Genomic DNA, 17,323 nt, shown 5'->3' with positions numbered 1-17,323 from the left:
TTGCTTACCAAAGAGATTATTTTATTAATTAATCCACTGGAAAACTGTTATGTAACTAATCTACTTTGTAACCTCACTTTTACGATTCATATCGTTATCGTAGCTTTTTCCAATTTACTTTGGTCCTCTTAAATTCTCACTGAGGTAGTCTTGGTTTCCTTTAAGTCCTGTTGGTACTCTCTTTAGTTCTCTGGCAATCTGTATATATTATGTATTGTGACCACAACTGAAGTGCATAAATGCGGACTCGAGAGGACAGAGAGGACTCAAAGAGTGCTAAGAAAACTATTGAGCACTTATTTAAAGAACTCTTAGAGGAGTGAACGTAATTAGCACGAAGTAATTGCGCTTAGAGCGCTAGACTTTCTCGCATGATTAAATGTTGGATTTTTTTTTCAGGTAGTATAGTTTTCTTATGAATGTAAAACAAAGCCGTTTACGTAAAATCTACAGCTTTATAGAGCTGTGCTGCATAAAAGCATATGTCAAGCTGAATTTCGTTTTTATGAATTTATCTTTTTTTTTTTTAAGTATTTAAATATCAGACAGACAAATTTAACAAGATTAAGGAATTTCAGCAAGCAAATGCGTGTAATGCACATTACTTCTTTTTTATTCATTTTTTGTTTTTGATTCTTAAAACAGTTTTAAAATTTTATTTTTTTTCTCTATAGTTGATAAAAAAAATTGTAAAAAAAGATAAAATTTGGACTTTCGCTGATCATACACGCTTTTTATGCTAGACCTTTTTGCCTACTTCAACTTTTATTATTTATGACGTTGTAGGGGTTAAGAGAAATTATATTCAAATATTAAATAAACATACTTCAATTACAAGAGCTTTTCGATAAGTTAACAAGCTCAAAGCGCAAAATTTCCTCAGTCTAATTTTTAAATTCGTTATGTGGTTCTTCATGTGCCAAGACAATAAATACCTATCAGCTTGCATCTGTAAGAGAAAGCATGATACTTGGCGCTGAGTGATCGCGACAAGAGTGCGAAACCTTTTAACACAATTAAACGTTGGTGTTTTTTTTATACTTGATACCAGTGATACGTAATCACACTCGATGTGCTTAATTTTGTTTTTTTTTATTAATCTTTTTTTTCCTTTGTTTTCTTAATTCGAAGAAAAAGTTTCTGAGAAAAAAAATTATTAATTTTGTTGAGGTCAATGTAAGTTTCATAAATATTTAGGATTTTGCTGAATGAAGGCATTATTTCAAGTTCATTTCAGTTTTCATTCTTATACGTATTAAAAGCAAAAAAAATAGATAGAAAGGGTATGTGCTGATTCAACACTTTTTCCATGCGCTACCATATTATTTTTTTTGACTAAAATCAGTATGACTCCTTCGGACTTCATAAATAATACAAATTCAATGTTTGATTACCTTAAAATGTAGGGGATGAGTTGAATGGACGTGCTTAATGCACAATCCTTTTTTTTTTTTTTTTAATTTTTTTGTATGTTACTCTAGTATCTAAGAAATTCAAATTCTATTTTTAAGTACTTAAATGATCAAAGATAAAGAGTTTCACTGAGTATTCGATCTCAACGCATGAGACTCTGTCACATTCTAGTTTTTTTAATAAGCGATGCATGTTCAAAAAAATTGAATTAAATCGTTTGTTTATGAAATTTACTGAGAAAAAAAAATATACTTAAATTCAGATTTTGGGTTATAATACTTCGGCCTTGCTTTTTGAATTTTGTGCTGGTATGGTAACTTATCAGATCTTTGCAGTCAGAAATCTTGTTTTCTGGCATACCTATTACCATCTTCTCCACAGAGAGTCTAGCTATGCATAGTTGTCCCTGCACGATGCTTGGGCCCCGCCCCCTGAGGCTATGTGCTCTGTAAATAGAGGGATCGGTTGATGTTTAAATTATTAATGTCTCGTTAATTATTCATCAAATCCAAATTTTGTAAGAAGGTTTTTGAGAGCTTTTGATGAGCCCAATCACGTGGTATAGTTTTCTGGGCTTTAAATCAGAACGCCTGTATGAATTGATTCACGAAAATTGATGTTGAAAGAAAGTGTACGTAAAATAATATGTTTTGTGGATCAGTATAAACAGTTGAGTTTGTCGGACGCATTGATTTTTGTTACAAACTACATGGAGACTGTAAAAAAAGGTTAGTTAAAAATTTGTATGTGCAATCTCATTCACTTTTTTTTGAGACGTTCAAGCTGACATATCTGTCCCTTTTATCCCACAAAAAGCTCGGTTTTTGTAACCTTTACATTTTGTCGATTTTCTGGTTGCCCACGGCGCCTCAAAAACGTCTATCTAAAGACACAACATTTTCGTGACGACGAAAACGTGGATCTGCCTGGCCCGCAAATCTACAACTTAGAGCAACGGCTCGCCTTGATCGACCTTCCCCTTTGGAAAAGAATTTGGTCTACAACCCAACCAAAAGGTATTTTTACTAACTTACGCATCATTTTACTTATTTTCTTTTATCGCATACTATTAAAGTTTATCACTATTATTATTTATAATCGTAATGTAATTTCTTTTACTCAAGTAAGCCAGGTTCTTTTGCCAAAAGGCTTTTTCCTGTCCACGCTGTTTTTCATTGACTCGATAGCCGTAAGCGTTTTTTGAACTTTAATTACGTAAGTGACAATTAAGAGAGCGACGCCTGGCCCCTGGGGTCTTACTCTCTTTGTGACGCAAATACACACAATTATTTTATTTCATCATTTTTTAATGCCTTACTTTTTTTAGAAACTTCAGAGTTTAAAACCGTCGCATACGCAACATTTACAAAAACTTTTAGAGCGATGAAATAAAAAGAAAGTATTAAAAAAAAAGCATATAACATACCTTTCAAGCTTCTTGATTTTTATACACTCTCTTAACATTATAGTACTGCAGTAAAAATTCTCCAACTCAATAATCTCCTAAAAGTTGATAAACAGAATTTTCTTCAGGACTTTAGGAAACTTGAAAAGAGACTTTTGCTGAGTAAACCATCAGCAACGTTCTGATCATTTACGATTTATGTTAAAGTTCAAGTAATTATACATATTTTAAAACACAGCATTAATTTAATTTGTTCTTTTAAAGACTAACCTTTTAGGATTAATCGAAATGGTTTCCAAAGCCAATGATGGGAACATGCTAGTCCAGGGATAATCAGTAAAATAAGGTACGTTAAATACTTCAACGGCAGCACGTTGACTTGTACATGACTTTGAATCAATATCAGATGCATCTACAATCAACAAAATAATTATAAAGCTTCCTATTTAAATGACATACAGACTGCAGTTAAGGCATCGGCAACTTTTGTAACAATGTGATAAATATTAATTTAGTCAGACATCATATGATTTACTGAAAAACACCTATTTTTGAAGAAAACTTTTTCTCAAACAAATCTTTAGTTATTGCCGATCTGAGTCGTATATTATTATGATAAAAGAAAATAGACCCAGAATCTGATTACACAAGATGTAAAATATGAAATACAGTCTTTATGTAAGCGTCATAACTTATGTCACAATTTTGTAATAATTCAAAAACTTGTTATTGGTAGTTTGTCTATAGTCAATAAATTTGAGATCTCAATGCGAATGACTTACTTTAAAACCAAATTTCTACTTGACGATTGATACTTATACAGTTATTCAAATGGGAAAATCTGTCAAAAGTTTCTAACTATCCGTTACAAATGAACTCAGAACTTCATTGTTACTTACATTAAGTTGTGAAGACGATATAGATGGGGTATTTTCGTAATTGACGAATTCGAAGTAATCCATTATACTGTGGTAATAAACATACGGATTTCAAAAATGTGAGGAAATGGTTGATAAATACACCATTATCATAAAAAGACATTCATTCGACCAATAGTATACAAGCGAATGTTGATACATCTGAGTCATTATATCAAGAGGTGCATATGCATAGATGGCGGCACTTTCAATACAAGCACTCTATATCCTCCATACATGCCTTTTTTTAATATCCAATATACTTAAGACTCATAATACTAAGCCACAAAGCTTCTTTTTCAAGAAAATTTTTTTTAAAAATAAATAAGAATGAGAAAAATTTTCTCCCCGGGTGCGGATCGAACACACAGCCTTCTGTTTACCAGACAGTTGCTTTACCACTTAAGCTACCGAGGAGCCGTACATTCACTCATGCCATAAGTTTAGATAAGTCTCTCATTCTTAATTTTCAGAGCTGTCTTTCACCTAAGCTTAATAAAGTAGTTATGTATTTCTAATGCTTGTCAGTAAATTAGAAATCGATACGACCAATAGAATACAAGCAAATTTTGATACATCTAAATCATTGTATTAAGAGGTTTATATCCATAGATAGCAGCACTTTCAATACAAGCACTCTATGTCCTTTAAACATGCCCTTTTTTCAACATCCAATATACTTAAGACTCATAATACTAAACCGCAAAGTTTCTTAGGTGAAAGACAGCTCTAAAAATTAAGAATGAGAAAACTTATCTAAACTTATGCTGCAAGTTAATGTACAGCTCCTTGGTAGCTCAAGTGGTAGGGTGACTCTCTAGTTAACTTTAGGTTGTGTTTTCAATCCCCACCCAGGGAGAAAACTTTTCTCAATCTTATTTATTTCTTAAGAAAATTTTCTTGAAAAAGAAACTTTGTGGCTTACTAATATGAGTCTTAAGTATATTGGATATTTAAAAAAGGCATGTATGGAGGATATAGAGTGCTTGTATTGAAAGTGCCGCCATCTATGCATATGCACCTCTTGATACTATAATTAAGATGTATCAACATTCACTTGTATACTATTGGTCGTATGAATTTCTAATTTACCGACAAGCATTAAGGTTACAGAACTATATCATCATAATAACTTAAAGTCTTATTGTATGTTTAAAAATTAAAATTTTATCATATAGAGACAATTATTGCCTATAAACAAGCTTAATACAGTCATGTAAGGACTTATACACCAACTACAATTTTAGTTTTGTATGATACAGTTAAAAAATTGTATGAATTCATGACCTTTCACTGACCAAAGCACAAAGAAGCTATAGCTTCAGATAAATTTGATAATCAATTTTATTAATTGAAAAGCAAATTAATTCATTTTCATATTTTTTGTAAGTGGAATGCTGAGTGAAAGTAGTTTTTAAGAGGTTATTTGTTGATATACTTTAAAACTTTTTTGCAACGCAGACTTTGTTTGGGAGTTTTACCTCATGCTACAGATTTTTAATTAGATATCAAATCTAAGTATTCATTTTCAGCTCTTGAATTTTTACAGAAGCTGATATATCACAAATGTATAAATATTACCGATGAACCCTGTTCTTGTCAAATGTGCATATGACACAAACTAACTGTATGTTACAATTCTCTATGCTTAAAATACTACAAGACAAATGAAGTAACGATTAATATGTGCTCCTACAGTTTCTCCGCTAAAAATTTTATTTCATGTCACAAGTATGTAAAGTTTGTGAATAACAAAAATCCTACAACACTGTTGTATGTCTATTGATAGATGCAAGATATGCCTCAGAATACAAAAAAAATTGCACGTAATATTGTTATAGATTTAAAAGAAAACCAAAACACGTGAGAAATAATGGCGTATAAGTTTGTTTCATGCTAAAATAATGAATATTGTGACATTTTTACTAGAGCATGGATAAATTTACATAACAAGAATATCATAATATGGTTAAATATTATATTTTAAGCCATAAAAAAATTTATTCAGAAAATACTTTCACATACTTTTTAAAGTAAAGTTTGTTTTTAATATATATTTTTTATTAAGTTAAAAAAAGTTCTTTCGAAATAAGAAACTTGTTCATCTATTTTTCCACACCAATCAGTAGGTAAATAGATGGACCTTATATATACTTATAACATATATAGAAATATATGAAGTTTTACTTCTAATAACTGTTTATATAGTAAGTCTTATGAAAAAATGTTGAAAAATTTTATTAGCAAGTATAATGTTCTTGGTGCGTTAATCTTTTTTTTTGTTGATAACCTAATATTATAGTGTGCCTGCATTTTTCGCAGTTATCAAATGATAGAAACTATAGAAGTTTTACCCTATAAATATGACTTACTTGTGCAAACTATGTTGTACAGCTCTGTAACATCATAAGAAATTATTTTTTAGTACCCTTTGTACAATTACAAAAATAGTATAGGAAAAAAGTAAAAATTTAAAATATTATTTCTTTAACCTTTAGTCTACTTATCTGTGTCTCATTTTCATAGTTATGAAAAAATAATTAAAGTATACATATATCAGAAAGTTAAACATATTTAAGAAGAATTGTATAACAGAGGTAAACATTTATCAAAAATGTTTCTTCAAACTATGTTCGTCATAGCTTACACATTCTTTCTTTCTAATCGAATAAATATCTCTTTTTTATTATTGCATCTTAATTATTCTACAAAAAATTGACTATTCGAAAACGAAGGTTTCTTTTTTCACGAGCAATTGGGTAAGTATCAACCATTGTAGAAATGTTTAATGTGCAATTCTCTTACTTTTTTCAGAATCCAGGTTGAATTATTTTTGAGGGAACATAAAGTGTTAATGCATATTAATTAATGTATTAAAATTAATTTCAAAAAAAAAAAATAAATTAGATAGTAAAACTAATAAATTAGAATATTAATTGTAGAAATATCTCAAGTACATTCTAGATTTTATTTCATAACGATAAATAATGATGTTCCATTTACATTTATTATAAACCTTTCTTAACTGCCTAATACATTACAACTGAAGCTGGTTTATTGAAAACAACGCTTATTTACTAAGGTAAAAAGTATTTATTATATCCTATTATGTTATTACTGTTAAAACTTATACAGTTTATCTTTTCATGTCAAGAAATTTTTTTATTTATTATTAAAAATCCTCTTACCTCATAGACTATGTACAGGATTATAATTTATTCATGAGATCTAGCGCACGAAGGGTGCCGGGGGTAGAGGTCCACTGGTATGTATACTAGTGGGACTTTGCACCTCATAAGCTCCGCGAGCCAACCCCCTTTTTAAAGTCTAAAATTGAGTATTAAAAATAAAAGTTTTTTTTTTTTTTTTTTTTTTTTACAATTTTGTATCAAAACCTTATCTCATTTAAAATATTAACACCTTCAATTTAAAGGTAGAATATCAAAGCACAATAATTTTCAATATTTTTGCAATGCTTTTGACAAATTTATTATTTATTGTATTTTGGTCTTTGTGTGCTCTGCATGCCATCAAAATCAATAAAAAATTCGAGACAGTAGATACAAAATGCTTTATACTTATTGATTATGAAATAAATATTACAGAGCAGTATCCAAAAAAGTTACAAAAAGTTATTTTATAAGGTTAAGAGATACGTATTTATTATAAAATGATAAACATTCGTTATTTGTTCTATACAAACGAATAATTAAAAAAAAGTATTTGCGGTAAAATTTCTGGAAAAAACAGACTTTTATAAGAAGTAGACGTACCCACGAAAATAATTATAAAATACAGCAATATTTAAGCGTAATGTAATTCAATATACCATTGAGATTATTAACCTCACAAGCAACCGTTGTTTGAAAAGTTATTATTTGTTATAAAATTTATTGTTATTTGAATAGAAACAGGTAAATCCAAAGATACACAATTAACGTTATTGCCTCTTCAAAAAAAGGTACCAACAAGTATGAAAGTAGTAGGTATCTAAGAAATATTCCAATTTTATGATGAAGGGGGTAGCAAAATTAGCCTCATTTATCCCTATCCTAAAGAAATATCACAAAATTATAAGTGAATTAAAGGGAGTGGGGTTAGAGGGGCTGTTGTGGTGAGTTACCTATATTGACTTTACCACAAAGTATCCTTGAAATATTTTTTTTTTAATTCATTTTTTAATAATAGTTCTATACATCCAGCTTATAGTAGGGGTCCTACTTGTAAGCACAGCGTGGCTCCTCCTCAAATAGTATCGCATGGTGACAAATCAGATTTCAATATTCACAGAATTACTGGCCTGAAAATGTCTCACTGGCTGGGACTTAAACCATGATGTCTCACGTGCTGATCCATGACCTAGCCGACTGAACCACCATGCGCTCACTTACAATTCATTCGATGTTTTTGTAGGGGGATCTGGGGGAGGGCTGTGAGGTAGAAAAATACCCCATATGTACAGTTCTATAACATTTTTTTGTTAAAACAAGATAATTATAGCGTTTTCTGAAAATACCTTAAGTTTTTGTGGGGGTGTGGTCGTAAGAAGGATGTGCGGGGGTAACTGAGTTCGCCTTTATAAGGGGTTATAAAGAAGTAGTGGAGGGTGTGAGGCTTCCACACATTAATTTACAGAAAAATGTTGAAAATGTTCCCTTGATTTGTGGGGAGACTGTGGAGCAGCTGCAGGGGAGGGGTTGTAGGAGGGCGTGGGAAATGTGTATGTAAACCCATATGTATATATATATATATATAACACGGTTCAGCCTATTGTAAAGGCATTAAAAGCAAAAACTAAAACTAAATAGTACACGTTTACAAGGCGCGCACTAAGTATAGATCTTACAGAAAATCAAGCTCAATTTTTCTTTAGTTAGCACATATTTACAAACACTTTCGTATCTTTGGATATTTTCATGTGCCTATTAGATGCGCCAGCGCGCTTCTGGTAGTACCAGCGGGCTCTTAGTTGCGTCAGCGCTCGTTTGATTGTGCCTGCATGACCTTGGACGCACTATAATGCTTTCAGATTGCTAAAGTATCTTCGGGTGCTCTTGTGTACGCTACACTTTTTTGGATGCGTTTGCGTACGCTCGCATCTGCAAGTGTTTCTAAGACACACTTGCGTACGCTAGTATTCTTTGGATATGCTCGTGTAACTAAGTTCTTCTTTGATGCACTCACGTGCACTTTTACATGCTAGTATTTCTCAGCCTTGTTTAGATATTATGGCGTACGCTAGTGTTCCTTAGACAAACTTGTGTAAGTTAGCATACCACAACAATTGTTTGTGTTCACTAGTATTCATTAGATGCATTCGCGGGAGTGTGAGAGACACCTGATAGCTGTCCGGCTGGCTTCAGAGCGTAAAAGGTCTTATAGTAGAAAACACTGTTACCAGGTCTTGCATGACACTCACAAATTTCTGTGAGGGACAAACTAGGTTGCACTCAAGCACAGTAAATGCGTAAGGACGTATAAAGACCATTGCAGGTGATGCTATAATCTGCCAAACTCTCAGGGATTTATTAGGAAGCCTTAGGGCTTGTCTAACCTGAAGGTGGCTGCATTTAAAAATAAAAAATTAGTTGCTACTTCCTTAAACATTGTACATGCTTGGAATAACTGGAAAATATTTTCAGTTATGCTGAGGTATGTCTGATTCGTGGGGCCATGCATCGGGAAAGTTGTATGCCACTGGAGAATGTCTGACAAGTAAGTAATCACCAAAGGTGGCTAGGCTATGCTGGAATTAAAGATTGTATACGGATAATGGGTGGCACTGAGACATCGTCGGTACGCATAGCATAGAGACAAGAGTACGTCAGACGGTACTAAAACACACCAAATGTAAGCATAATTAGGAGATTTTAATTAAAAAAGCTACGGTAGCGTATTCATATGCTTAATGTTGTAAGAACATACTATCCTGATAAGAAGTAAGGTTCGTCATGAGCACATACGCAGGTTAAGCAAGTTTAAATTCTTAATTCTTTAGAAAGTTAAATAATAGGAATTGTTTACTATATCATAGTCTTCTGGGCAAACCCAAGGTAAACTATAATAAACTTGTTTTTATGATGGGACCCAACGCTAGACAAGATTACCGAGGCTGCAGATAGTCACTGATTTTGAATATGCATAGCTGACTTAAGTTGTTAGGGATTTCTTAAACACTTGTGATCCCACTAGACAGTGCTAGGGTTACTTAGCGTTCAAGGGTTCCATAGTATTTGCGGTTGCCAGAAAATTTTGTCACTGTGATCGTAGTCTAAAGAAAAATTAGGAAATTGCTGTCACGAATGTACAAGATGTATACATAATCTATGTGCTCGCTCCTTTTTGCAGCCCTTGCGTTAATAGTTATAAAATAACTACATTATAATATGTCATTTAAAAAAAAACAATGGTTGTTTAAGAACAGCCTTTTGATTCATTAAATAATAAAAAAAAAAAATTTTTAAAACAGTGAGTGCATGACTCGGGTAATAGGCTTTAGTGCATATTTTAAATTATTCTTATTGAAATGTGTGTATTAATCTTATTCTCAAAGATATCTTTAATATTATATGTTACATAATTTTTTTTGGACGACAATGCATGGAATCCCGTGTAAAGATGATTTTCAGTCTTATGATTTTAAAAATTATTACATTTTCAAGTTAGGGCTTGATGCACATTATTTTTAAATTATATATACTTGCACAAAAATTTTTATACATTCATCATTCATTTTCAAGTCTTACATAATTTATTCATAAGTCAAATAAGTAACACCCAATATTTTTTAACCTTTCAAAAGTAGTGAAATAGACGACGTTTTCATAATTTCTCCCTTTTTCATTTTCTTGACTTTGTTGAAGGCATATAATTAAATGTTAATCCTGCTGTGCAGAGTATTATTTTTTATATAATAAATGTATGTACTAAAGATTCACAAACAGTTTTATTTACAATACTAAAAATATTTTGAATCATATAAGCATCGTTACATACAAGAAAATCAGCACCTCTTCCTATACGCTTGTCTCTAAAGCTTTTTTACATATTCATCCTTTAGTACGAAATATATTGGTATCACAAATATGAAAACTGCGGTGAATAAAGCACCTGGGTTCCACAGAATCTCTAAGCACGTGTCATTCAAGTTCGTTACTTGTTTTAAGGTTTCCAAATAACCCTATAATTTTTGTTTGATATGTGTATCCAGAAAAGGTGGAGAGAGTTGTGAAGTCATGAGATGAGAAAAGTATTGCTTTAGTTCTGCACAAAATTACTAAATAATAAAGTGAGGTATAAAGATCCCTATTGAATTATTCTAAGACTGTAGAATTAAGATATTTAATTACAACGATTACCATTTAATTTAAAAAGTAAAAAGGTACGGGAAAGCAAAAACATAAGCTAAAATAAAAAAATCTCTATTAAAAAGTGTAGGCTGTTATTATTCCCTGTATTTATTTGATTAAATAATAATTTAAAAGTTTTGTCTAAATAACCTGTTAACCTTCTTAGAATATAAATAAGTGTATAATTTTAAGTACAAATTAATGAAACTTTCTAAGGGCAGTTGCAGCTTGCTTTGAAAAGATCTAAGTTTTAAGTTATCTATAACACAATTAACATATTTAAAATGTCATGCTCTTTGCTCAAGACTATTTCAAGCATATTTTGTTTGACAAAATCGCCTTTAATTTCAAAATGCTATGAAAGATAATCTGATGATTACAATAGACTACCAAATTGCACTCTTTTATATTAAGTACAAATTAAATGAACATCCTTTTCTATAGAAATCCTGTTCATGGACTTTAATGCTACAAGATAGAGTACGTACTTCTTTTCTTTATTTCGAATCTTATCCTACTACGGGACAACTGGTAATGCTCAGTGTAGTTTTTATATTTACAGACGTGTAATATATGGGCCTATCAATAAGAACTATGAGTTTTATTTGCTTTTCTTATAATATGATAGGAATATGGTAGTAACATGAAACGTTAGTCAAAATTGCGATAAATAATGATATTTTAAAAATACATTTTATTCTAATACAAAATAATGTCTTACATACATTGGATTGTGAAATCGTAATAAGTTAGGTTAGCCTGTTTACTCCTCTATCATTAAACAAGAGAATTTCATTGTTACAAATAAATTTCTTTTAAAAACTTTTTCCTGCTATCACTATTTTTATTCATATAAAATGTCTACAAACTTCGTGGATTCCGTTACAACTCCGAATAATAATTTTTACCAGACTTTTGTTTAATTTTGAGCACACTATTAGATTTTGATTGATGTTTCACTGGTTTTCTTACTTAAAAACAATTGACTAACTAATACAGCAGTTTTAGATGATAATTTTTTTCATCTCTTTGACATAAGCTACGAGGTCTTTCGGCCAACTATTTGTTACGTATGACCTAGCAGTTACTTCTGAATGAAATCAATCTTATGAAATTGAATAAATTTTCAAAATTAGAAAAAACAAAAAACTAATGTATTAATTTTGTACGTAATAGATAAATTTACTTTTTTTTTGCCAAAAGATTACAAGATATTATGTTCTTCAGTTTTAAATTTGTATAAAAAAAATTTCTCATTGACAAACCATAAGGAAAAACGTGTCAGGTAATACACAGGGTTAACACAATTAATTTAAAATTTATAGTAAAATGATAAAATTTTTGAGGTTTTATGGGTATTTATTAACATTAAAACTATTAAAGCCATTTTAAAACACATTTATTTGATCCAAATATTAACTGCGTTTGCTTCAATAGTCTCCTAGTGGTAACACAAATTTTAAGTTTAATTAGTATTTCTTTGTTAACCTGTTAACGTGGCTCATTCTGAAATTAAAATACCTTAAGTATTAACGAAACTTAAGGGCATTTTACTTGAATACAAACCGAATCACCTTTAAAAATTTTAAGCTGTGTTGCCACGCTATTTTTTTAAAACAATAGTCTTAAAAATTTATGTTTTACATCGGCTTTTATGGAAGGCCATACAATATTAATTAAAAATGTTACGGTATCTATCAAAACGTACCTTGACCCTTTGTATAAAATTAGAAATTGAAAGTAGAAATCATGAGCTTCTCAATGATATCGAAAAAATTTGGGTGCACCAGATAATATTTTGGTATTAGCTATTAAAAAGGTGTTAGCTATCATCCCATGTGAGCCACCTTAATAAATGTTTTATTACTCATTTAAAATCAGTGCAAATTAGTTATCTGCATTCAATGCTTGGTATTAAATGCATTGTGCTTGTTTCCATATGATTATTTAAACATAATTTTGTTCTAAGAAACTTAATCAAGAGTCATCTAAAACTTTTTTTTGCATATTTTTAATAAAATCTGGCTTCCTAACATCTTTCGAAAACAAGTTTTTTTATCAAAATCTAGCGGTAAATGACCCTATTACTGCGCAGGCACAAATTACTGCGCACTTGACGTTAATAGAGTATACGAAGAACAGACTAGAAAATTCAGGTGCTTAGATATTGTTAGACGTACGGACATTAATAACGTTCAATCCAGTATCATACTTTACATCATGACATTTATAATCGTTTCACTGAGTGACTCTAAGCGAATCTAACCTACAAAACTTTGTAGTCGCGCGTAGTAATCGGTGCGCAGCAATTAGGTCTGGGGCTTCAGCATGAGAACCTTGCGGGAGGTACCCGCACAGTAGTTGGAGCCGCAGTGACTGGTGCCAATTTTATAACCGTGCGAAGTAATACCAGCAAGTTATTTCAGCACTACAAGAATGGTTTAAAAAAAAAAAATAACATATCAGAAAAATGTTTGTCGTTGTAATCGCATAACTTGTTGAAAAAGATTAAGTAAAACTGCTCTAATTATTATCAAAAAACATTGAGAAATGAGAAATTTAGCACAGTTGAAAATTTTAGCGCACCATAATGGGGTCATTTACTCCTACTGAATACATTTTTTGCTATAGTATTTTCGAAGAGGATATCTACAAAATTTCTACTTGAAAGATATTTGGGTTACTATACAGCATTTATTCAAGACTTACTTTTTTCATTTTATGTTTAAGAAATATTCTTCTGATTTCTTCTTTCATAATGTTTTTTAATCATAACAATAATGTCTCATGGCAGGTTTGCAACTGGTTTTTATGACAGAAAGCAGATTGACATAACATTGTACCACAATTAAAGTGTGGTTATTTCTTGAAGAAGAAGTTTATCAGCGTTAAGTGATTTGTAATCATACAATTCAAATAATGTTTATTAATAATTAGACGTAGTAAAAGTTGGCTTAAAAATTGCAAGAATCTGAACTACAACAAAACAGTTACATACATTTTGTTATTCTGTCTTGACTGTAGTTATACACTTATGTAGAAAAATGTATTGCCAATATTAAAAATGATGAACGCCAAATATTTGTAACTTATTATTACGTTTTTTGCTGCCGAAATGTACCCATCAATCATAAAAAAAATGATGAAAGATAATAGAGCATTACCATTCTCGTTACAAGTATTACACAAGTTATACTTTTGCAATTTTTTGACAAAAAGCTTAATGTTTCCATTTAATGTGAGTTACCTAAATAAAATTGTGTTTATTGCACTTATCACTATTTATATCAAATTTCATCTTGCTCTCTCATTCTTTACGTTTTTTAAGTACTTTTCTAAGTTAACTACGAGTTATAGTTGTTAAAATATGTAAATCAAACAAAAATTACGCTGGTTCATTTTAATATTTTCGTATGAATTAAAAATGCTTATAAGTACTTCTTCTAGAACGGTAGTTATGTTTTATATATTTACATTTTTTTTTAAACTTGCTGGCGTGTTATTTTATTATAACTATTGCAAACACGTGCATGTTAAGTAAACGCTGATTTTAACTATTACATTAGTTAAAATATTCATTAGCTTTTTTACTTCAATACTTACATTAAAAATTACGTTAACTAAAAATAAATTATGATACAATCCAGTGCTGAGTCGATCTTTCTTGTACAAGTACCTTATGACCCTACAATGACAATAAGCAGACGCATAACAAACGACGAAGTAATTATTTTACCTATAGAAAATGATCTAGAGTTTTTTGTTTCAGTTGTAAACAAAAAGTTTTAAAAGCTAAAGTACAAAACAAAACTCAGTCATTTATCTTTGACAATTTCGTCAGATTCCAAGTATTGTAGTATTTGTTACCAGGTAGCAATAAAAACACAGAATGTATAAATACATGGATAAAAAATAGAGCAACAAGATAAAGAACATAATAATAAAATAACCATTTAGGTCGAAGCAAGTAATTTTGCTGCTACGGTGACATGGTGCTGATGGTGACACGATGCATCTTGAGCAGTATAATAGTTGTTCTGCTCATGCTCACTCGTTGATGCTGCAAGCTGCTGTTGATGTTGATAATAAGCTGTATACGGCTGACTTAGAACACTGCCATCACAGCTATGGGGCTCTACTTTTACCGTTGGTCCGCTGGTCGTTGCACTTAAGGTATTAGAACTTGGCAAAAGGGATGTATGACCCAGATAAACTGAGCGTTCTGAAGGTGAAAACGTTGCACTGACGATCGATGACTTGCCAGCATGAAGATGATGCATTAGATGATGCTGTTGATTGCTACTTTTGAGTTCTGAAAATGTATAATTTTAAAATTTTACGAATGAATATTGATGCGTCAACGAAAGTACAGTTCTTAGCATGTTTTATAAAAAAAAATGTCTGGATATAACTAGGTCTATAATAATATATAACTAAACTTAATCATAATACACTTATCTCGTATTTGATGCTGCAAAGTTAGAGTGTACTTTATAGATAGGCTGACATTATATCTTAAAGTAGTGAAGTTCATTACTAAAGCTAATAAAGACATTGTTAGAGAGTTATAAAGAGTTCAACCTAGAGACTCAGCTCATCTTATGATTCTCAAATTTTTTTTTTTACTTAAAAAACTTAAATAATTAAGAAAAATTAGAACCAAGCTCTTACACTTTAATTTGATCCAAAGTCTTAATAACTAAACTTTATTTTCATCATAAGAAAGTCTAGTAGAAAGTAAATTATTATGCATCTGTGCAATGTTATCAACCAATTATTCCTAGTAATCTTCCATCTTAGAAAAAAATTTCTTTTAAAAAAGCTATGCAGTATGCAAAAATAAGTTCCTTATCAAAAGAGAAACAATCGAGCAATGAGAGTTTGAAAAATAAAAGCCGAATTACCAAATGGCCAGTTTTATAAGTCTGCTATGGCGCCCAAGTACACTATTTACTTCATTTCCTATAGCATTACTAGCTTAACTGTAAATATAGCCCTATTTAAATTGGTAGTAAACGATTCATATATATGCAGAAAACTCCTTGGTAACACAGCCTTACCCACTAGCAGTGCGTAAATACAATACTCAGTCCGCTTTCAGGATCTTACGTAATTCTGCTGCGTGGCAAATGCGTCAAATACTTGCAAAAAAGTGCACAAATCTTTGTGTGAGGTTAAGTACATTATTTAGTTGGATGTAACGCATTTCCATTTGCAGTAGGGGTGCACAAGACTTGCAGTAAGTCCATTACGTAAGACGTCTTGCATAAGTCTTACGCAAATCTTGCAATCAATGCTTTTTGCTGGATTATAATTAATAGGAAAATTTAATTTATTTGGGGATTGTACTTCTCCTGCAAAAAATATGTCATTAGGATGCATCATAAGATTCGCATAAGACTTGTGAAAGATGTCTTATGTAACGGCCCTTCTGCAAGTCTTTTGCTCTTTTGCTGCAAGTGGAAATTTGTAAAATTCAACTAAATAATGCACTTGATATTATTCAGGATTTGTGCACTTTTTGTGCAAGTGTCCAACGCTCTGGCCGTGCAGCCGAACTACGTAACATTCCGAAAGCAGACCACCTCATCGTCTTACACACTTTTTCTTATGACCGAAACCTTACGCAGGAAATTGCGTAAGAAATACAGTGACTGTGCTACCAGGGCTGCGTCGATGTATAGATAGATTAATAAAGGCATCAGTACATTAGGTGCCAGGAGAATCGGTTTGCTAAAAAAAGTAAGTAAGTAATCCAATAAGAGTTTTACCGTTCACCTTGGGATTCCGTTATATATGTATTCATAGCCAGTATATAATTTAATGTTTGCATAGTGCTAACCAAAAATTGATACCAGTAGTTCAAAAATTTATTTCTTTAGATAATTGCATTAGTAATAACATATTGAATTTCTACAAATTTAAAGCGTCAGCGTGGCTGTAAAAAAATGTCAAAACATGTCAAAAACGGTTTGTCGCAATTGACAGAGCAAGAAGACAGAGAAAAAAATCGGACAGAAAAAACTGTTTCTCAATTGAAAACCACAATGAAAAGACGAAAAAATGCTTTTTTTCCAATCTCGATCGGTCCGGTAGTTTTTGCGCTAATCGCAGAAAAACCTGTTTATTTGTCATATTTTTAAAATTTGATAAGTTGCGTTCTGATTAATATTAAGAGAAGAAATTTGTACTAAAGGTAGGTATTGCAGCTTGGAACACTTACACCTAATTTCAGCTTA

The 17,323-nt window shown here is 31.1% G+C and overlaps 1 protein-coding gene across 1 annotated transcript in view; it reads right to left on the bottom strand.

Annotated features, from left to right (window-relative positions):
* Nucleotides 1-15,037: 15,037 nt before the first annotated feature.
* LOC106642712 (uncharacterized) overlaps nucleotides 15,038-17,323 on the bottom strand; it is a 339,578-nt gene continuing 337,292 nt past the window's right edge. Inside the window, exon 5 of the mRNA XM_089598092.1 lies at nucleotides 15,038-15,396. Coding sequence (XP_089454218.1) covers nucleotides 15,038-15,396 — 359 coding nt within the window. The remainder of the gene's footprint in view (nucleotides 15,397-17,323) is intronic.

This window comes from Copidosoma floridanum, unplaced genomic scaffold (assembly GCF_036245765.1).
Source record: "Copidosoma floridanum isolate Cflo_tuat_1 unplaced genomic scaffold, Cflo_Japanese_pri ptg000005l, whole genome shotgun sequence".
NCBI lineage: Eukaryota > Metazoa > Arthropoda > Insecta > Hymenoptera > Encyrtidae > Copidosoma > Copidosoma floridanum.
This window is presented reverse-complemented; position numbering and strand designations above follow the sequence as displayed.